The sequence below is a fragment of the Alligator mississippiensis genome, chromosome 4, assembly GCF_030867095.1.
Source record: "Alligator mississippiensis isolate rAllMis1 chromosome 4, rAllMis1, whole genome shotgun sequence".
Classification (NCBI taxonomy): domain Eukaryota; kingdom Metazoa; phylum Chordata; order Crocodylia; family Alligatoridae; genus Alligator; species Alligator mississippiensis.
This window is the reverse complement of record NC_081827.1, coordinates 53317847-53340266: the sequence shown is the minus strand read 5'-3', so window position 1 is coordinate 53340266 and position 22420 is coordinate 53317847. Positions and strand designations below refer to the sequence as shown.

General features: G+C 40.3%; 1 protein-coding gene across 1 annotated transcript in view; it reads right to left on the bottom strand.

Annotated features, from left to right (window-relative positions):
* DOCK4 (dedicator of cytokinesis 4) overlaps positions 1–22420 on the bottom strand; it is a 405154-nt gene that overhangs the window by 153990 nt on the left and 228744 nt on the right. Inside the window, exon 13 of the mRNA XM_019492471.2 lies at positions 1524–1649. Within this exon, the coding sequence (XP_019348016.1) occupies positions 1524–1649 (126 nt within the window). The remainder of the gene's footprint in view (positions 1–1523; positions 1650–22420) is intronic.

Genomic DNA, 22420 nt, shown 5'->3' with positions numbered 1-22420 from the left:
GTGTCCAACTGTCTCTAAGATATTACTGTCATGAAAGCACGCCAAACCCACTCAATCCCAATCCAGAGGTACCAAATGCTAAAAAGAGAAATGCCTATTTAGTAGTGAGGGGTGGTTAACCATGTTAGTCTGAAGCCAGGCAAAAGGCAGGACAGGACAGAGTGGCACCTAAGGGCAACTATTATGAAAATATGTCACTTGTTCAGCCAATTTATGGCACCATAAAATGGTAAACCGGTGACAAAGATGTTCCATATATAAGGTAAAACATCATTGTGACTGGTTTGCTTTATACCTTAAATTAAATATATGGTATGTTTTCCAGACCTGGTGATACCCTGGGTCCTAATGCTGATAATAAGCTGATGATCAGCATGGGCCCAGGACTACCCTGGGATCATACCAACTGGGATAGTACCTATCCTATATTAACTTAGAATTACTCCTCACAGTCCATCATATAATAAAGCAGCAATCCCAATACTTTGTCTCCTATTTTCTTACTGTATTCACCTGAATATAAGATGGTCCCCCAATAATTAGATTCCACATACGGAAAAGTTATAAATTTGTTATAACTTTACAAGTATAGAATCTAATTATTGGAGGTTTGCCTTGAATGTGTCCCCCTCTCATTGTTACATAAGGGAAAATAAATATGGGGGGTCAGGTAGGCCCCTTGCCCTCTGCCTCCCCAACTTCCCCCTGCAGCCCTTTCTCCCCCTTACTGTTAGGCTGTGCTCTCCCTGATCACATGGAAGTAAGGGGCAAATTGGAAAACACTGACTTTAAAACAAACATGCCTGTAGTAATTTAGTTAACTCAGTTTTGATTCATTTTAGCCCTTTACCCCACAGTGGGTATGTTCAGATGTTGTACATGAAAGTGAGGGGCAAATCTGAAAACAATGACTTAGTACCATGGGTATCCATAGACTTAGTTGATTCAGAATTAAAGCATTTTACCTTTTTTGAAACTGCTTCAAGTTTTAGCACAGGTACTCCATAAACATGCTTTAAGCAGCACTCTTGTGCCATTTACGTATAATACAAACTATGCATAGTTCATATAGGAAGACTAAGCACAAGAGGCACTAACATATAACTTATTTACGTGAGCTGCAGTAACCTGCTCTTGTGGCAGGTTCCCATCAGCAAGTTTGGCTAATACAGGCCATTTTTTTTATAGTCATGCTTTGTGTTGGCTGCATTTCATCAGCTTCATAGTTGGTTTCTATTACTGAGCACATGCTGCTTTTGGCAGCAGCTTAATGATAGGCAATGTATTTAATTAAGTTTTCTTGTATGAAAATATAAGACAAGGAGCTTTCCTCCCATGCTGACTGAGGAAAAAGTCTTGTATTATATTCAAGTAAATTCAGTAAGTTTAAAAAAGAGCTATTTAAAAGACTCAGTAGCTTGAAGTCTGAAATGGCTGAAGTATAGGATTTCTCTGGAAAGAAATTTAAAACTGAGTAATATCCCATTTTTCTTACCTGACACCCTTTATTTTTATTAACTTACCAGGCATAATAATATTGGAAAAACCCAGCTTCCTTGTTATTGATACTCCATGGGTAAATATAGATGTGTACTCCCTCCTTATTTGTTCAATATCTCCATGAAGCAATTGAAGTGAAACAGCTAGACCTGGAAATGAAGGGGAGAAAAACATTAAAAAAAAACAAAAAACCTTAAGAAACACATAATGCCTATTATTAATTAAAAACATTTTATTTCAAACTAAAATACTACGTTAAAAGGTATGAATGTACTTTCCCTAATAGAGAATTCAATAACATTTAAAACATCTCCAAAATCATACATTTGGGAAGGGTAAACATATTCAAAAAGCCTAATAAATCCTAAATATCCATCCAGTCATACAAACGCTTTAATAATCTAGTTTCATTGGTAGAAGTCTGTTAAAGTAGATCAAACCTCAGCTACAGAGACATACCAAGATCTTAAACAGTGTGTTTCAGGGCAATGTCAATTGTTATTAATATTTTGCAGCAATCTATTTTTTTTTTTATCTGCTTACTCATAAAGCTAACCTTCATTTAGGCCTTGTACAGATATTCACTTTTTCATGGGAGAGCAGTGACTCTTCTCAGGAGAAACCATAAGTGTACGGATGTTCAGGCTTTTTCTCCCAGAGTATAAATGGCCATTCTGAGAGAAAAATAACCTGGGAACAATCAGGGTTAAGTTGTTCCCAGGTGAATTGTGTCTGGGAGAGCAAATGTCTGTATATGCCATAGCTTCTTTCACAACAGAACATAATCCTTCAGCATCTCTTCCCCCGACCCCCGCCCACCACTGCAGGACACAGTATTACTGGACTCACTGGACTCTGCTGGTCCAGCAGGGAGCAAAACACACCACCTTCACAATCCCCATATTGTGCTGCAGGGAAACACATTGTGACTGATCAGTCTGGGTCAGTCAACCAGGTTGCTCTGCTGAACTTCTACCATCTGTCACCAGGCAGACTAAGGGAGCCTGCAGAACATGCCAAGATGTGTGAATCTAGCCAACCCTCCCTGCAAGCTGAACAATGTCAACACTAAAAGTTCTCCATTCTTCTGGGCCTCACACAGAGCTCTTGGTTAAATTTCTCTTCTAGGAGAACAAACCTAGGAAAATTCTCCCAGATTATCTGAAGGTGTGTATGTAACTTTAGTCTTGCAAACTTTTACTTCCACATAAGGATGTCTTTGAAGTAGGAAGAGAAATTCTTAGGTTAGGCCAGTGTTGCTCAACTCATCCGGCCCCATGGGCAGAATGTGTGGCTGCAGTATTAATTACCACAGTTCCAGCAGCCATGGCAGCTGACACTGCCACTACTCATCTACTACCAAATTTCCAGATGCATGGGGACCCCCACAATCCAGACCTATGGGTCATATCTTGGTTACCCCTGGCTTAAGACCCCTGGCAATGAGTAACTCTATGTGAGGAGTCCAAACAACATGTGTACATAAATAAAATTACTGTAGTCACAAACTTATCAAGTTTATGCAGAGGTATTTGTCTAATATATCATATGTTGACAAGTAGCATGAATACTCAACAAAATAAATGTTCCTACATTAATATTTAGCAAATAGTGAATTGTAGCATCATTAGCAAAAGGCGTCAACGATCTAGAAAGGTACAAGAATGTATACAGAGAAGAACAATACAAGTAGTGTCATAACAAATGTAATCAGAAAGCAAATATTAAGCAAAAGACTATCTTTGTTCTTTGATACAAAAAGGATATAGCTAATGTTGAACATGACTACTGGATAGAAGAATGTAGGAATTACAAGGAATGTTTTATAATAAATGTTTTATCAGTTATTTCACAATCACAGTAAAGCCTATGAAATTTTATTTAAAACCAAATATTCTAAGTAAATTAGAAAAATCATGGAACATAAAATCATAAGACTTTCCTCTTTATGCGCAGAATTGTTTGTTAAATGCATTTCAACTCTCAGTGACAGACATACTAATATTATTTTTGGTACGCTTGATTAATTCTAAACAAGGCTCTTCTGTCTCTATTGGAAGATGTGGCCATCTCAAAAGTTACAGGGTAATATACACTCCGTTTCTCAACTGTCTCATTGGTTCCAGAGACAGTGAGCAGTCTAGAGACAGAGAATGGTGCCTTCACCTTTAATAATTCTGCATATGTTATTAAAAGCACTATGCTTCATGATAACTGAAACTACAAAATGACACGTGTGCCTTCTCATTATTTGAAATGTATTAACTGACTAGTGCCAATATAATAGATCTTAAAAAAATGACTCCTCCCTGTCCTCAGCAATACTTTGGTATATCACAGGCGTAAACACACAGATGAAGGAGGAAACAGGAACAGTCATTAATTACTCCCACATCAATACCTAGAGAAAAACAGATTAACATGAAAAAAACCATAAATAACCACAGAAGGTTAAGTTGCAATTAATAAATATACATATGGACTACAACTTTGTTCTATTGTAGATTAGGAAGAAATTTATCCTATCACTGGTGTGATCCAGCATGGCCACCTTCATCTTTTTCTCATGAAGTCTATTATTTATGCTATCAATTTATTATTGTAATGAAGTGTCAGCTTCTGGATGCGTAATACTTGTGACCAGGTTTTCACTTTTAATGCTGGGGTTGTTAACTTCTGATTCAATAACTGCCCACACCCATCACATTAAAAGTAAAATTCTATTTTAGGTTGTTACATCATACTAAACAAAATTCACTAAATGTGTATGTACTAAAAATTTACCAGTGCATTTCTTCCCTTGGTTTCTTTCACCATCATGGGGGACAAAAAAATAAACACACACACACACCAGGGATATCCATTCTATTTCTAAAGATACCCTTTCGATAGACAAACATTTGTAAATATTAGTTACCTTTGTCACAGGCATTAGTACCAAGAATAACAACTTATTTCATATAAGAAAATGAACAGCCATTAGAAAACAATCACTTTATCTATCTAAGGCTTATATCTTTAAGAAATATCCTTATTTATTTGTTTGTTTGTTTGTTTATTTTAAAGACCTCTAATTCCCAAACTGCATTTTCTCCCTGGAAATACAAGAAACATTTTGAAATAGAACAACAGTACAAAAAATAATCAGATATTGTACACTGCCTAATGTCATGAAATATTGCTACTGTTCTTACACACTAAATTAAAGTTTAAGACCTCAAATCAATTTGAATGTAAGGATGTCTGGAATCTTCTTTTAAAAGCCAGTTCAGATTTTCTTAGGAGAATTTTATTTAGTTCGCAGAAATTAAATAGACCAAAAATAAAAGACAACATCAATTCTAACCTGAAAAAATGGCTGTCAAGGATTTTAAAATACTTACTCCTTCAAGAAAAGAAAGGCCTTACAGGTCTATGTTTCACAAAGTTTACAGTTTAAAAATGAAAGGTTGTATTTTAAGCCACAAACTCTTTGAAATTACACAAAACATTGGATACTATATGAAAGGGATGAACAAAAAAGGATGAATAAAGGTATTTGAAGATTATATATCTAAACTGAACATTTTGTAAAACCAAGAGAGAGGGACACAAGAAAGAAAATACTTTGAGTGCTGAGATTTAAATTTCACTGACTTAAGACTTCTCTGGAAATTTAAATTACATAAACACCTCTTAAAATCTAAACATTTCACATAGACATCTACCTTGTAATAGGTTTGAACCCAAACTGAATTAAAATATGAGCTCCAAATATACAGTATAAGAAAATATAAGAGAGAAGGGAGAGCCATTGGTAGTTGGTAAAAACAAGATTTCTAAATAAAGTATGCATGATTAAGTTGTTTGTAGACATATTATGACCAAGAAACAACAGAAGTTGCACATATTCAAGGTTATTTTCTTTGTTCAAGAATTAAATGACAGAATGCAAAACTTTTCTGCAGAAGGAGGGAAAGGAGAGAAAGGAAGGCTTCAACATATAAAATCTAAGGTAGGACAGGTTTCTTAAGAAGTGTCGGGGAGGCGTACTAACCCACGGTATTTTACGCAAGTGCCATGAGTTAGGGCGCCATTGAACCCAACAGGCATTTGCTGGTGAAGCCTGCCTGCACCAGCCCTGCCCAGCAGGCATGAGTGCTCCAGAAGCCCCTCAGAAAGCTGCCAGACCACCCCTCTCCCCAGCCCTGCCCCCACTGCCAGCTGTTGATTGTCAGCAGTGGCAGGGGGAGGAAGGGGGGAGGGATTGAGCCACCCCTGCTGCACATGACCCACCAACTACTCCTGCTGGGGCCTGGGTGGGGTGGGATACAGGTCAGGCCTGTGTGGCAAGGGGGGCACCCTCCCCCCCATGCAAGCATCTTGACAGAAGCAGAGGCTGCCATGCCTGAAGCTGGTGTGGGAGGGGGCAAATGAAGTCCTCCCCACCTTGTCGGCCCAGCCTGACTCCCCACAACACCCCAGCAGCTGTAGCCAGGCTGGATCCATGAGGTGGAAGAAGCTTCACTTCACAACCCCCTTTACCACCCCCGCTGCTGCCCTCAACTCCTGGCAACAGCAGCCTCTGCCACTGTCAAGATGCTCACGCAGGGCCTGGTGGGGGGCGGAGGGGGGAGAGCTCCCTTGCCTTGCAGACCAGGCCTGGCTGCCCCCAAGAACCCAGTAGGGGTAGCTATTGGGGGGGGGGGCACGAGACAGGAGAAGCTCCCTCCAGGATTTCTCATCCCCACTGTGCTGGGAGGAGACTCTTTCTCAGTTCTGTGATAGCCCCGGGAGCAGGGCTGGGCTGGTGCTTGCCCGTGAAAGCACCAGCCCAGCCCTACAAAGCTACATGGTATGCAGGCAAAGTCACCCAAAATTTACCCTCCCAGGCAACCTGTTAACAGGTTCCCTACAGCACCCTGACTTAGAGTGCCCGTCTGATACTTCATCAGATGAGGATTTAATTTTTGTGCAATCAGTCATTTAAAAAGCATTCTGCAGCCATGAATATTTACTATGTTATGTCTGTAGAGTGTTTTTTCAACGGCTCCATCGCACAAAAAATGTAACTTCTGTGAGCACCCTGAAAGAGCTGGAAAAAAAAGAAGGCAAATCACAATAAGAACATATGGCATGAAAATTAAAATTCACTAGCAATTAACCTCTTAAAATGAGCGCATTTCTGCCTAAAAGCATCAGAGCCATGTGTCTGCTCATTTCACATCAGCTCCCCTCTTACTAAGAGTAAACACCAGTTCGCACTAGCTCCTGAAACAATACAAATATTAGACTGTTGCAGAGTTCAGTAACAATTGGAGTGTATGTTTGAACTAAAACATTGTTGAATATTTTACAGAACACTTCCCCATATTATGCCAGCTTATAATTAACATGACACAAGCAATCTTCACTTCACAGTAATTATAAATTTGGCATTCTTTTAATAACAGGAGTTATACTGTGACAATGAAACTGATTAACCAACCTCTAAACAATTGTTACTTTAATCTAGTAGACTGTAATTTTTCTCAAACAATTCTCTCAATTTTTTATTCCCTTTAACATTAGCACACTATGTATAAATTAATATTACTTCTTACAATAAAACAGTTGTGAAATATTACTACAAAATTACCAGAGGCCAGTGGTACTCAACCTCCAGCCCACTGGCCAAATCCAACTCATAGATCTGGATGACTCATCTGGTCTGCAAGGCTCCCTAGTTCAGAAATTTGGCAGGAGGGGGCAGTGGCAGGGTTAACTGCCATTCTTATATTGCCAAATTTCTCGACCCATGGGAAATCCTCTGGGCCTAATAACATGGTGCTGGCTTGTGGGGTTAGGTCTGTGTGCAACCAGATCCACCATGTGAGGTCAGGCTGGTGTGGCTGCACTGGGTGCCCAGGGTTTGACCAACATGTGGAGGCAGATGAGCACACTGGACTGCACCCACAGACTGACCCCATACAGGATCTGGCCTTCAAACTGACCCCACACCACTCACCTGGCCCATGGAGCCAGTAAGTTGGGCACCACTACTACGTGGTTTCAAAAACATTTTCCCCCCAGTTTTTTCATTTGCAAGAACAAGAGATTGCTCACAATTTACTTCCAATACAATTCGACAGATTATTGTTGCCATTTAGAGCAGAGATTATATATGCAATTGACAACCTGTCAAAAGAACATTATATATATTTGTTAAGTTTATAAGGTTTACATTAAGATGGTTCTAACACAGCAGTATTGATTCAGATGTTTAACGCTGAAGAAGGGAGAAAGCAATCTACATTCATTAAGCTCACAGCCTATTCACTTATATTTGAGTTCTTCTGAACAAAAAGACATGCTTACATTCAAATTCTATCCACAAGCAACTGAGACTGCTAGATCATATTAAGAAAAAGAACGCCTAGCAGCTGCTGAGGAAGCTGACATGAAAATCTTGGACAGACTGCTAACCAGTTCTGTTTGTTTTGTGAGAAAGGTAATAAAATAAGGCATCTGTCCAAGCAAAGCTAGCTAAGGAAGTGAAAATAATCCTGAAAGCATGCAGGTGTTCACATTTCTGGCAATATCTAAAATGTTGTCTATGCAATTGCCATGTGGACATTTGGTATCAATGCTGCCCATAGAATGTAAATCTAACAATACATCAATTTAGTGCAATTAAAAAAATTAACACTTGCATGAGCCCTGTGGGGTCTGGTGCACAAATGGCTACATGAAAAGTTAAAGTCCTGCAGATTTACTTGAAGGTGTGAGCTTGATTATTCTGAATTGTGAGGAGAAAATCACTTAGCTACCATTTATCCTGCTCTTTGTCTTACTGGTATGGAAAGTGAGGCTCATTGGCATAAGTTAATAACATAGCTAACCTTAACAAGTTTTGATCACATGGCTCAGCATTCATGAACGTACTGAATTCTAGTACTGAAGCCTCTTGATGCAAATACAGCCGAGTTACGAAGCAGACTTTTTCTTTACATGAAAACAGTCTTTAACTAAAATGGAATTTAATTATCTTCAAAAAGTGTGTCCGGCATTTCTTTACCTTGGAAATATAATTTCAGTTCACCTTAACTTCAAGAGTTACTGGCAGATAAGCATCTGAAAGTCCACAGTTATAAGGCCATTATAAATATCTAGTTCAAGCTCCTTCAGGCACCAATCAAGCATTTTTTCATACAGCTAGATCATGCCTTTTTTAGCAAAATATTCAGTTATTATTTAAAATTTATGTGACTGAAAACCCACTATGTCTCTAAAAAAGATATTTAGTGGTTAATTTTGCCCACACTAAAATATGTACAGGGTGTTTATAGAGCCCTTGTGTAATTTTAAAGTTTAATAACTTTGGATGTACACATGATAGAAGCAAACTGTAAACAGCAATTGAAACCAATAATGCAATAAGTTTTAACACAATACAGCTCAAATTTCCAAACTTCAACGTAACTGCCATCTTTCGTGACACATCACTCAATCCGACTTTCCAACTCGCAGAAAACATTTTACAGTCACTGCCGAGTGATTTCATGAATTGCATTTGTGATCTTTATATTATGCTAAAAAACTTAATGAATTATGCTTTCAATTTCTGTTTACAGTTTGCTTCCATCATCTGTATATCCAAAGTTATTAACGTTTAAAGTTGCACAAGGACTTTATAAACACCCTGTACTTTATTTCTAGTCTGAATTCATCTAGCTTCAGTTTCCAATCACTGGATCCCATTATAACTTTTTTCCAAACAAGCCACTCCCCATATAGGCACTCATAGATCATGGACCCAGAACAGACTTGTGGATAACCCCACTTGATACCTCTGCCCAACTGGATACTGAGCCATTAATTGAGCACGATGATCCAACCAGTTGTTTGTCCGCTTTACAGTACTTCTATTTAGTCTGTATTTACTTAGCTTATTAATAAGAATGTTGTGGAAAACAATGTCAAAAGCCTTGCTAAAAATCAAGGTATATCACAGCCATTACTTCCTCCCATCAAAAGAGCCTAACAGCTTATCATAAAAAGTCATCTCATTGTGCCTCAAGGAAATAATTGGTCAGGTATGACTTTCTCTTTGCGAATCCATGCTTGCTGCTCCTGATCACCTTGTTCTTCTCCAGGTGCTTATAAATAATTAGTTGATGATCTGCTCCGTGATTTTTCCAGGTATCACGGTCAGGCTGATCTGACCCTGGATTCTCCTTCTTCCATTTGTTAAAGACAGTAACTGTATTTGCCCTTTTCTGTTATCGAGGACCTCACCTGACTGCCATGAATTCTCAAATATGATAGTCAATGGCTCTGAAATTACCTCAGCCAGTTCCTTTAGTACTGCAGGCCACATTTTGTCTGGTGTACTTAAAAGCATCTAGATTGTCTAAATAACCCATAACCTGTTATTCCACTACTCTAGGCAGTTTGCCTCCTTCCCTATCTTTCCCTGTCTTCATTATCTGGTAGCTGACTTTATATGTGAAGGCTGAAGTAAAAACAGCATTATAAATACTTCAGCCCTCTCTGTATCAGCTGTGAGGGACCTATATTTTTCTTGGTTTTCTTCTTATTTCTGATATACTTGTAGAGTCCTTTTTCATTGCCTTATTTCCCTTACCATTTGCAACTCAAAGTATGTCTTTTGAAGTGTAGACACCAGAAGCAGGCACAGCAATCCATTAAAAGAAATGTGCTTGTCTTGCTAAGTATGGCATCCTTCTGGAAACTAATGTTCAGTTGGTTATCTATCATGACCCTTAAATCCTTTTCTGTCTCCTTACTCTTCAGCGTACCGGCTACCATCCTGAAGCATAACACCATTCTTTGTTCCTACACATATAACCTTATATTTGGCCATTTTAATGTGTGCTTGTTTGTCATTGTGGTATAAGCACTAAATGGAAAAAGGGTTGTCAGTAAATACAGAGGACTGGGTTCAAGAGTCTGGAGGGTCCTTTCAGTCCTACATTCATTAATATGTTCTTCAAATGTGTTTACATTAAAATTACCAAAGATCAGTCTTCTTATTTTCACATCATTCTGAGATACAAAATGAGTGTCAGAACTCCTCCTTCTGTTTCTCCACAAATATGGCATTTTCTCTTTAGCCAAAGTAATACATTTGAAGTGATAATAATGTACTCAAACCTCCCTAGAATTGATGAGTTAGCACATTTAAAAATATTTCCCTCGTTATATACATGGGGTGCTAAATTGGATTTAAAATCATGCTAATAAATATGCATTAAAATGATTTTAAAATTGTCCTTCTCCCAGTCAGGGAACCAGACAGGTTTCTTTTTTGCCATGATACTTGAGATAGTAGTATTTTGTTTTTCTCATTGTCTACCACAGTAAACTGATTAAGAACCTTTCCTTTCTATTAATGAAATATACAGTGTATATAAAGTCTGCTACTGACATGATATTGTTTGAAATATAAAGACAAATCACCTTAACTGAATATTAAACTTTAAAATGGAATGCTTGTATATTTTATCTTGTTAACAAAAATATTAACAAAGCCACAAAATGCTCAATTCTACCTTTATAAATACTTTATACAGCTTCTATTGCAATTAAAATGCAAAGGGCTCTGGGGAAACACTTCCTATTTTCTCCTTCATTAACTGGAGCTCTGCCATGCAAACAGCTTTCACAACACTGTACTAGAATTCAGTCTGCTATTTGAATTCCAGTTACTATTTAAATATCTTGTTTCAAATAAAGGTACAATCATGATTTAACTGAGGCTAAAGGAAGAGTTAGAAACAGATCCCCATAGCTATGAAAGCCCAGATATTTTTGGTAATAATTCTGTATCCCTCGAAGGAACTAAAGCCTTCTAACAGGCATACTCATTAAACTGATCATTTAAAGGCTTCTTAGAACTAGCTATTTCTTCAGTAGATAAAATTAAGCAAGTCAGCTGCATTATTCAATAGTAACCAGCAAAACAAATTTTGGAAATGAAAGGCTTAAAAAAACCAAACAACCCTTTGCATCCACTGTTGCTCTTGTCAAATAGCCCCTTAAAATCACTCTCAGGTGCTTATTTTTACCCTTATCTACAAGGAAAAAAGTCTGCTCACAAGTATCTAATGCATAGTTAAAGATGAAACCAGCTGTTACTAAAACCCATCTCTTCCAAACAGCCTATTACTGATGTCATATTAATACCACATCTAAACAGCAACAACACAAGGCATTAAATATATTTTGAAAGTCACTCTTAGTTAAGCAACCCTAGCCTTTTCATGTACAATATGTTGGCATTAGCAAAAAATTAAAGGAAAATTATACTTCACTAATTTTTTGAGCCTGCCTTGAAAAGTCAGCACCACCCTTTGCTGCAAGCAACATGCGCTCTCATTAGACTATAATTTTTCATTGCTTATTTTGAACACTTCTGCATTCAGAAGCTTGTATGTTGCTAGCTATACAGTAAAATCCAATACTTGGAAAAATTACTTGAAAAAAATGAAGGCAAATAAAATACTCTAAAATTCCCATTTAAAGCCAAATCAAAAGCAGCCTTTATACTATCACAGAGTTATAATTCAAGTTATTTAGTAAAAAAAAAAAAAAAAAAGTGGGCACAGTTCTCTATCAGCAGTCAATCTTACAGCCTTCATATTTATTGGGAACAAAGAAGGATGCATTTTCACCTTGTGTACTTGCATCAAAACACTGTGCCTACCTCAAACTTATTTCAAATAGCAGCTTTCAGTGACAACTAATTCTTAAACACATCAAAATATATTATACATAATCCTCTTGTCATAAAATGTAATGAAGGATTAAACTGGCAGATTAATAAACTGTCAGAGAAGTGTAAAGTAATTAAACAAAAGCACTCTACTGTATAAATGTTAGTGACATGCTGATACAAAATACACTTCAGAAGTGCCGTTGACATGCCTGTGAACCTTGTCAAGAACAGAGATTCACTAGAGAAATTCTGTTTTTTTAGCTCAGTGAAAACACAGAGGGTGATTTCAAGGGATTACTCAAAGCCCAAAAGGGCTATCTGACGTGGCGCACTAAATTACACTTCACCGTGTTGTCTGTCCAATATGTATGGGAGGATGGCAGCAGGAATACAGTGTGAGGGTATATGCTATGGTCTCCAGGAAATTAGAGGATGGCCCTGAAATTAAAAAGGTCCAATTCTCTATTCTATTCTGTCACATGCAGCTTTCCTCTGTCATACAGGGGGGTGGAAAGCTGGGACATGGAGTACCACCAGTGTTAAGGGCCCTTCCTGGCTTGATACCAGAGCTTTCCCTATGGGTCCTGGTGTGGGGTGAGCCATGGCTTAGTTTGGGGGAAGAGAGGAAAAATGCTTGGAGCAGACTACTCTCCAAGTATTTTCTAACTCTCAGTGCCCACAGGTGACGAGGAGAAGCCAAGTGCAAGTTAGCATTTCCAGAGGCTGATCTAATTTGGGGAACTGGGCAGGCTCTTGGCTGCTTCTGAATATGGGATCACTAAGGCAAATGATATCCCCTTTTGTAAGTCAAAACTCTCTGTTGCATCATTGCTTACTGATCCAAGATGTTGGAGACTCAGCTTTAAGTCCCTCCTCTCTGTTGAAGAGATTTTCAGCCATCATTTTTTGGAAACAAAGATACAAAGCAAAACAATTTAGAATTGTTAGTGTCTGTTTTGTCAGACATGGCTGACACAGCTGACCTGCTTACCAAGTGCTTAATGAGGGAAGATGACCTGGGTTTAACCACAAATCATTCTGAAGTATCAACAGCTCAAGTGAATTTGTTCTACTTTGGTACTTCAATCTGAAACAGGGGGTCCAGTGAGAGATCTAAACCTTCATAATTTTATCTCAAAGATCTAAGCCTTCATAATTTTATAATCCAGTTAATGTAACACGTATACCTATCTCTGCCTGACAGCAGCATGAAAATAATTATTTCCATTGTTGTGAACAATTGATTCTTGAACAATTTTTCCAACATTTTTTCTTATTTCTAAGCTTTCTTATTCATCTTGTGCTGTTGTCAAATGTAGAAGATTGGAGATAAAATGATAGACTACACCCAATTTATGCTCTAATTTCTCCTACACTTGGCAAGATAACATTTCTGCACAGCTATTAGGGGAATAGGAAAGAATTTACTATAGAGGCTGAAGAACAAACCAGAATCTCATCCTTTTTTCATTTTTTTTTTAAAGCAAAGCACTGAAGTTGGGAGTTATGCATTTAAGGACATCACTCGTTTTCTTAACTATACTGAGCCCCAGCTTTCTGCTTCAACAGAAGCACCTCTCTGTGTAGACCTCATCACCCCTCCCCACGTCCTTAAAATTAATTTCAGATTCATTTTGGCCTTAATTTATCCCACGTTACAAGCAAAAGGTGGATCCAAGATTTTACTTAGAAGCTACAAGAAAAGCCTGCTCTAGACCCACAGGTGAGAATAAGTGGTACCATAAAAACAGCAAGCTGGAAAGAGCTGAGAGTAGGACAAGAAATCCCAGTTTTAGATGCGTTTATCTGATTTAAAACCTTGAGGCTCACCCATGAATTAAAGTTAATGTATAATTAAGATTGCTTCCAGTAGAGTTACCATATAGTCAGGGCATTACCAATGTAAAATAACATGCTGTTTCTCAGTAAATATACAATTGTGTCACTATTGTACTTTTCATTTAGAGCACACCAAACTACTGGAATACGAAAGGACCTTTCACTATACTTACTATTTTTGCAGAACCCCTTTGATGAAGTCCAAAGGAATAAAAGAGCTAGTTATGTTTATAATCTTCTACACCAGAAGATTATTATTTAATATTAGTTAATATTAAAGAACAGATACAGAAATAATTTTTATCAGAGCTCTAGAGTTGATTATTTCATTAATGATTAAATTGTTTTGAGATGTATGCTTAAAAATTACATTGTATTAGATACTGTAATACAGGGGTGGGCAAAATGCGGCCCTCCAGGCCATTCTATCTGGCCCGCGGAGCCCCTAAAAAATTTAGAAAATTAATATTTATCTGCCCTGGGATGCCTGTCATGCGGCCCTCGACAGCTTGCCAAAACTCAGCAAGCGGCCCTCTGCCCAAAATAATTTCCTGCCCCTGCTGCAACACCTGATTTTAAATACCATTACACCTAGAGAAAACTGAGTTAGGCATCTACACAAAAGCACTCTACTGTATGCTCAGTTCACAAAACTGAGTTAGGCATCTACACTCCTCACCTGATGCTTGAGTGGAGTTAGCATCCTACAAATGGAGTCCTTATTAGTAATCAAGCAAGGGATGGGGGGCGGGGGGGAGAGGGAGGGTGCAGCGGCTCTTAAGTTAACCAACACATTATGGGAGGATCCAAGATTTTGAAAAAAGGGGAAGAGAGAGTCCAGAACTGTATGTCCTGTTCCCAGCCTCCTCCCCAGGCAAGATGTTGTTACAGGAGCTGTAGCAGCCAGTTCTCAAATCAGGTAATCTCTTCCCCCAATCCAGGTTCTCAGCACCCTCTCCCTTTTCCACTGGGCTCAGAAGCGCCTCCTTTCCCATTGCTCCCTTACCCTCTCTACTTATGTTTCTTGGCACAGGAAAGGAAGACTTGCTCATCTCTGCTGCTGTCCCAGCCACTTCTGTCCGGCTCTAGTTGGGGCTGTAGGAAGCAGCTATGCAGAGAGCTGGGCTCAGCCAGGGACAGTTCGGGCTGTAGGAAGCAGCGATGCAGAGAACTGGGCTCAGCCAGAGACAGCAGCAGTGGACATGGTTTCCCTTTTCTGCACCTGTTCCTAGGCTGGTGGGAATACTCAGGGATACAGAGCAAGAAAGGGAAACCTACCTGCTGTCACTGCTGTCCCTAGTTGAGTCTGGCTCCCTGTGCAGTCCCTGCTGCAGTAAGGCAGAAGTGGTTCTGGGGTTTCCCCCACCACCACCACCTTAGGGTCAGCCAGGGACAATGGTAGCAGTGGGTAGGAGAGGGGAAGAAAGAGAGTGGAGGGGAGGTACCATTGGGCATTGAGGAAGAGAAACAAATCAGAAGCAGAGACTGAGAATACCTATTCCAAACTAGGCAGAGAAGGGATCTGTTGTCTCTCAGGAGAGTGTCCTAATCACCACACTATAGCATCCCTTTCTCAGGCTCAGTGGAACCTGTTCAGCCTCCACAAGAGAAGGTTGAAAGGGGATCTGGTGGCTGTCTATAAACTGACCAAGGGGGACCAGCAGGCAATGGAAGAGTCCCTGTTCCCCCGAGCACTACCAGGAGTAACAAGGAATAACAGCCATAAGTTGATGGAGAGTAGGTTCAGGCTAGATATCAGGAGGCACTACTTCACAGTCAGGGCGGCTAGGATCTGGAACCAACTTGGACCTACTCTGGAGGTCTTCAAAAGGAGGCTAGATAGACACCTTGCTGGGGTCATTTGACCCCAGCATTCTTTCCTGCCCATGGCAGGGGGTCGGATTTGATGGTCTACTCACGTCCCTTCTGACCCTACCAACTATGAAACTATGAATAATGTTAACCTGAGAGATTAATAACAACCCACCCCAGAAGAATGACACAGGATACTCAGAGTGGAGTTAAAATCTGGGGATTAGCGTGATCTCTTTGGAGGGAGAAGTATATTCAAATCCTTTCAGCAGTAGAGGGACTTGAAACTGGATCTCCCACATCCTGGTTCAGAAAGTACCCTAACCACTGGGCAATTTAAACAGCGTGATATGATGGGTCCACCTTCTCTGGAAATTTGTAATTCTTGGTCTTCGTTTACTTGGCTTGTATCCTACCTGCCTGAAGGGAAACATGTTAGATATGTTGGAACTGTTCATTCAACATTTCCGAAGCAAACTATTTTGACATTTCCAAAATGAACTGGTTCAAGATTTCTGAAACATTTTGTCATTTTCATTTCAACCCAAAGCTATTTCACAAATTTAACCCAACATCATTAATACCTGCAGTTACCCAAAACTGCATTTTTCTAGGAGATGGAAAATTACCTCCACAAAATGTTTACCTAGATCTGCTCTAAGCACTAGTATAAAGGAGTGGCCCTACAATCACTGCTACTTTTTCCTCTCCCATTTTGGGAGGACGTATGCACATACTGAACCCTTTAAGAGACTGTCACAGAGCACTTTGGTGCTCTGCTCCTATGAAGAGGGGAGGTGTGTCGCAGAGCACTTAGGTGCCCTGCTCCTATAAAGGGGGAACTGCTAAGGGAAGAGCCCTAGCAGTGAGTAAGGAGCCCAGCTGTGGGTCACCAGGGCAACTAGAGTTAGCTAGTGACCCACACCTGCCAGCGGTCAGCTGACCGGAGGGGGCAGGGCCTGGCTCCCATATAAACCCTAGGGCTGAGGCCAGGATAGCAGTTCCCTGCTGGCAGCCAATGGGGAAGGAGCTCTCCCAAAGCAAACAAAGGGGAGAGGCCTGACTGCAGGTATAGCCTCTAATCCTGGTGAGGGATAGAACACCCCTGGGGTGGCTTGCATGATGTTGTTATAGCCGGGCAGCTTGAGTTTATGTTATAGCTGAGAGGCTTGTGTTTTGTTTACTGTGTAAGACCAGTGGCTTGGATGAGCCTATTAGGGGAAGGAGGCAGCCTCATAGGGGACCCACAACAGCATGGAGACCCCAGCCCCAGAAAGGGGGGCAGTGAGAAGGCCCCAGAGAGGGGGGCAGCATTGACGAGCACCAGAGAGGGTGCACTGCGAGACAGGGCCACGGAGAGCCCAAGCACCAGAGAGGGCGCACTGCGAGACAGGGCCACGGAAGGCCCAAGGAGGACAAGGGGGCCAAATTATAACAAGCCCCAGACCAATCAACATCAGTTCCATCTGCGAGGCTTGGGGCATCATAAAGGGGTGGTTGGAGCCACGCATAGCCCATAAGGCTAAGGTACCCCGAAACACCCACTGTAGAACGGGACCCACCAGGGGCCTGGGAGTCCACGAGGTCAGAGTATATAACAAACCGTGTCAAAGAAGGCATAAAGGCAACCTCCCATATTATATATATTTGGGGGGGTTTCCCATCAAAGACGTGGCAGGTGAGAATCGAGGGTGCCTATTGGGCCAACTTGGCACGGTAAGGGGGCCTTGGGGAGATCACGGCCATACTGTAGGACCCCACCCCACGACAGATTTTTGGAGGGAGGCATAGAGTGGAACACCTCGTTGATAAAAGCTTCTGGGGTTTAGGAATGAAGAAGACCTCAAACTGTGCAATGTCTTCAACATCCAAGCAAGCATGGTCCTCAGATGTCTGAAGAGTTATATGTCACATGATTTGGAATTTTGTGAATGCCAGCAATGCCTAAATGTCAGTCTTCAGTGAATACAGACATGTAGGCTCCAAAGCTCCCTTTATGGATCCACCCCTGTGTGGCTTGTTCCACCACAAATTTTGTGCTCCTGTAATCAAGAATTGTACTGGACCAATCTTCTCTCTATGAAATCTATGAAATGCCCTAATGAAGGGTTGTTTTTAAAATATCAAATGTTTTTAGGTAGAAAAAAGTGTGGATGCAATATTTTTATTAAAAACAGAGCACAAAGAGATTCATGTGACAAGATTATTTATAAAAAGGAACAAATTATTCATTATCTAAATATTGAAATGACAAATTGTGACACTCCTTGTCTTCCATTAAGTCACTTGTAATTGAGACCAGTGTTTGCCTTTATTGTGTACTTTTTATATTCAGTGCATCTTCAAGCATTTTAAAAATCAACAAGTTAATTGACAGTGCAGTGATTCTGTAGGCTATTAAATAGTTATTTTATAGTCAATGACATCTTACCTGGGAACTTAAGCATCAGTGCCTCTTTTAGAGATCTTTCCTAGATTTTTTTTTCCAAATATACTAGTCTCTCCAAGTTTTAACTTCAGGCTGAACTGTAATTCAGTAACTGAAAATTATTTTTGTTTTGTAAATACCTTTACAATGGTTCTTATCAAAAAACCTGTGCAATGAAAAAATGGGATCAAGCTGACTAATAAACAAGAAAAAAGGAAAGCAAAGATGGCAAAACACAACATAATATCAACAAGGGGGCAGAATCTAAACTGATTTTTTTGGTATGGGTTATAAATTAATATTAATTTTGTATCCTTACTGGAAGACTGAAGGTATGATTAGATATTATTTCCTCAAAAAAAGGCGACTTCTCTTCAAAGATATTCTGTTTTATATCTGGGAAGAAGTCATTTGCTTATTTTAATGTAGCTAAAGGATTACCCCCAGAATCCATTTCTTATACTTAACCCCCCTTTCCTGCAATGTAGTGGGTGGCCAGCTCGCCCAGCTCAACCTGGCTCAAATCAGTCCTTGAGCCCTTCAATCTGGTCCCAGTAACAAAGTCATTCTCTGGGCTCAAAACCACAGGCTGTAATGCCCTGGGTTCCTATGTTTCCCAGGGCTCAGCTGAAAGCAAAACAATCCAAAAGAACATGCCCTTAGCCTGGTCCCAGCAATACCGGCTTCAAAGCCCCAGGGTTGATCTGCACCACGGGGTTCAGTTACAAATATCAAACAATCCCAAATAAACATGCCAAGCATGTGTTAGCTCTCGCCCTGTAATCTTCTTTCAAAGAGTCTTCCCTCTCCATCACAACATCCCGCCCCCCCCCAACTCCTCCCATTTACTTCACCTCCTTGTTCTTTTATTTCTGGTCAGCCAATCACTTCCCCTCATTATTGCTAATTACTTGCCACCTGATGCCCCTTACGCAGGCAGCTTGCTGCCAACTGGCTAATTGATCCAGTCTGCCAGCCTGTTACAAGCAACTAGGACAACTGGATTGCACTGTGGAGACAGTTCAGCTTCTTGATGCTCGACAGGACTGAAATGGTCCCTTACGCCTACCAGGCCTAGCAGCCTTGACATAAGTGGACTAGAATGCATTCAACAAAGCTAGCATATACCACAGGCTATGTTATGTGGAACCTGCTTTCTACAAGAAAAGGGTCTGATGTAGGTTGTTTTTCTGCAAAAAGTCTGATTAAAAAACTCTTGTTATGGATAAAAGGGTTTGTTATGGTGCATTCCACCCATTTCTGGAGCAGATGGCTCCTGGTACCAAGAAGAAGGGATAAAGTGAAGACATAACACAAGTTGTTGATGAAAAACAGAAAATTGACTTAATTGGTAGCTACATGACTAAAGGACTAGAAATATTACTACCTGAACAAAAGAAGCATCCCTTCCCTTACCTTCTCATATCCCCTCCTTTCCCTTTCCCTTCCTCTAATGATGACTGAGAACTGAAGACATCTGATCTCCCTTCGAGGAACAAGCCTGCTCTGAGATGTGTAGCCAGCTCTCGAGATGTGTATTATTAGGCCTGGTAATATACAATTACTTGCTTGCTAAGATTACTAAAACTGCTAAGATTATATCTAGATGCATGCTTGGAGTTAATACTTTATAGTGCTCAAGAAAACTGATTTATTAAAGAACTAACTGGGTTCTCATTTGGAGAAAACTGAAGCATACTTTAAGGCACTACTGACCCTCCTGTTTGCTCGCTCTCTCTGTGAGGAGAACCAGATATCCCTGGTTCTTAGGGCTACAGTACCAGCCTCACCCATATCAAGCAGTACCTTTTTCCATAAGTAAGGCCCCCTCTACACGTTAAAGGTATTGTGCAATTAACTGGTTAACTGGACAGTTATCTGGAGGCCAGCTACATGTGCAAAGTAGCTATCACACAATAAAGAGCTCCAACCAGCTACAAAGCTAGACCCTGAAAATGTGTACTAACTTTATAGCTGGTTGGTATTCAGCTTTAATTTGCACATGAGCTGACTAGGCTCCCAGCTGCAGGGGTGCACAATACCAGCATAAAACTCCCAAGCCCTAGGGATCGCAGCAGCTGTGATCTTCCAGCCCCGAGGCATTCCCACACTCCTGAGTCCAAGAAGAGGATTCCCTAGGGCTCAGGAGTGCAGAAAACCCCCAGGGCAGGAGGATTACTGCATGGGTGATCTCCTTGCCCCAGGGGAGTAGAAAATCCCTGGGGTCAGAGGTTCACAGTGATTCTCTAGCCCCAGGGTTTTTCCACACCCCATGGGGCAGGAAGAGAGGGAATGGCCCCTGTGGTGGTCCTCCAGCCCTGGCGATTTCCTGCACCTCTGGGGCAAAGAGACTGCCACAACAGTGATTCTATAGCCCCAGGGGTTTCATGCATCCCTGGAGCTGGGAGATATCTGCAGCAGTGATCCTCCAACCTGTCAGGTGCATGTGTACCTCCACAGCTGAGCCCTTCAACTGGGTTGAGTGGGGCTCCCAGCCATGAGAGCTTGCTTCTTGCTGGTGCAGGGGGAGCCCCAACAATAAGGCACAATGTGATCTAATGCACAATTGTGCGTCTTTACATGCATGTGTAGAGGAGGCCTAAGATACTATTTAATACAAACAGAGGTGATGGAATCTGGCCCTTGTCTTTAAAATCTGTACTTGAGTGCTAGGTAACAAAGCATTTTAATAGTGTGCTGTTTCTTGTCAATAGCCAAAAAAGTCAGTAGGATTTTGATCTATCAGCAGAACAGGACTTTGATCTACCATTCACTATTTCTGCTAGCATGAAACACTAGCAGAAGGTACATCATAGAACTCTCTCTCCCATACAACTGCAATTTATCCATGAGGCTCAAACACTTACTTTATTCCTATTTCCATCTCCACAGAATGGAGTATGGGAAATAAACATCAAGGTACCATACTGTTCTGGGTCATAGCATAGGGGAGCAAGACAGACATTCCCAAAATCTCCCTCTTCTTTGGAGAACAGGTTGAAGTTTAGAAAAGCTGCAGGATTTGGAACATAAACCAAATATAATTGGTATTATTATGGAATTAGCATTATCTTCTTTGAAGGATGAATACAAAACCAATGACAAAAGGCAACAACCACATACAGTACCATAGAGTTACTGAAGCTAGCTCAAGGACCAGAAACAATACCACAGCAATACAATGATATATTCTGCTCTTGCTGATCTTGCCTGTTCACTTCAAGCAGGCAGTCTCTACACGGCAATGTAATTTACAAAATGTAAAGAGTGTGTATCTTTCTTTATTTGGATTACTGTTTTTTTGGAGAAGGAGAAAAATAACAACTTTGAGGAAGGAAAAACTGCCCATTCACTAGAAAAGGTCAGGATTTTTTTGACAATTAAAAAAAAAAAAAGCCTATTTGTGAAAATGAAACTTTCCATGAAAACATCCTGTATACAATCTCTTGTGAGAGAGTGAGCCTCATGCAAGAACAACAAATATGGTGGTGGTCTGGGCACAAATTTGGAAGACCTATGATCAAGTCCTTGCTCTCAATCATTCAGAGTATGGACTTGAACTAGAGGCTTCCATGTGCCAACTGAGTGTCCTCACCACCAAAACATGGGTTGCTCTCTCTTTCTATTTACTTCTCTGTGCTTTTCATAACATTTTTGAAAATTCCTGTCCATTTACAGTTCATCATAAAAATAGTCTCTACAAAAATGGTAGACAAAAGTGAGTGGAGTAAACATATCTTTTGGTTGAAATGATGCCTTGGCTTAAGGGAAATTCTAGTTTCCAAAGCCATTTTTTGCCCACTTTTGGTAGGAAACCATGGCTATGGACTTGCTCTATGCATGCCACTTAATAAGCAGAACTCGTGCTTTCACCAATTCAAAAGCATAAAATAAAGAACTGTGTTCATGTCCATGAGACATCTATCACTAAAAAAAGAACAATAGCTTCTTTCTACTTCTCTTCATCTCTTCTTTACAAAACAACAGTGAGTCAACCATTAAGGTACAGTTAACCTTTCAGCTGCAGGAGCAATGAGTTTACTGTTGTTACACAATAGAAAGATGCATTATTGTTTTGGTTCAACAGTGGCAACAATAATGATGAAGATGAAGAAAAAAGAAGATGTGAGGGTTATTTACTA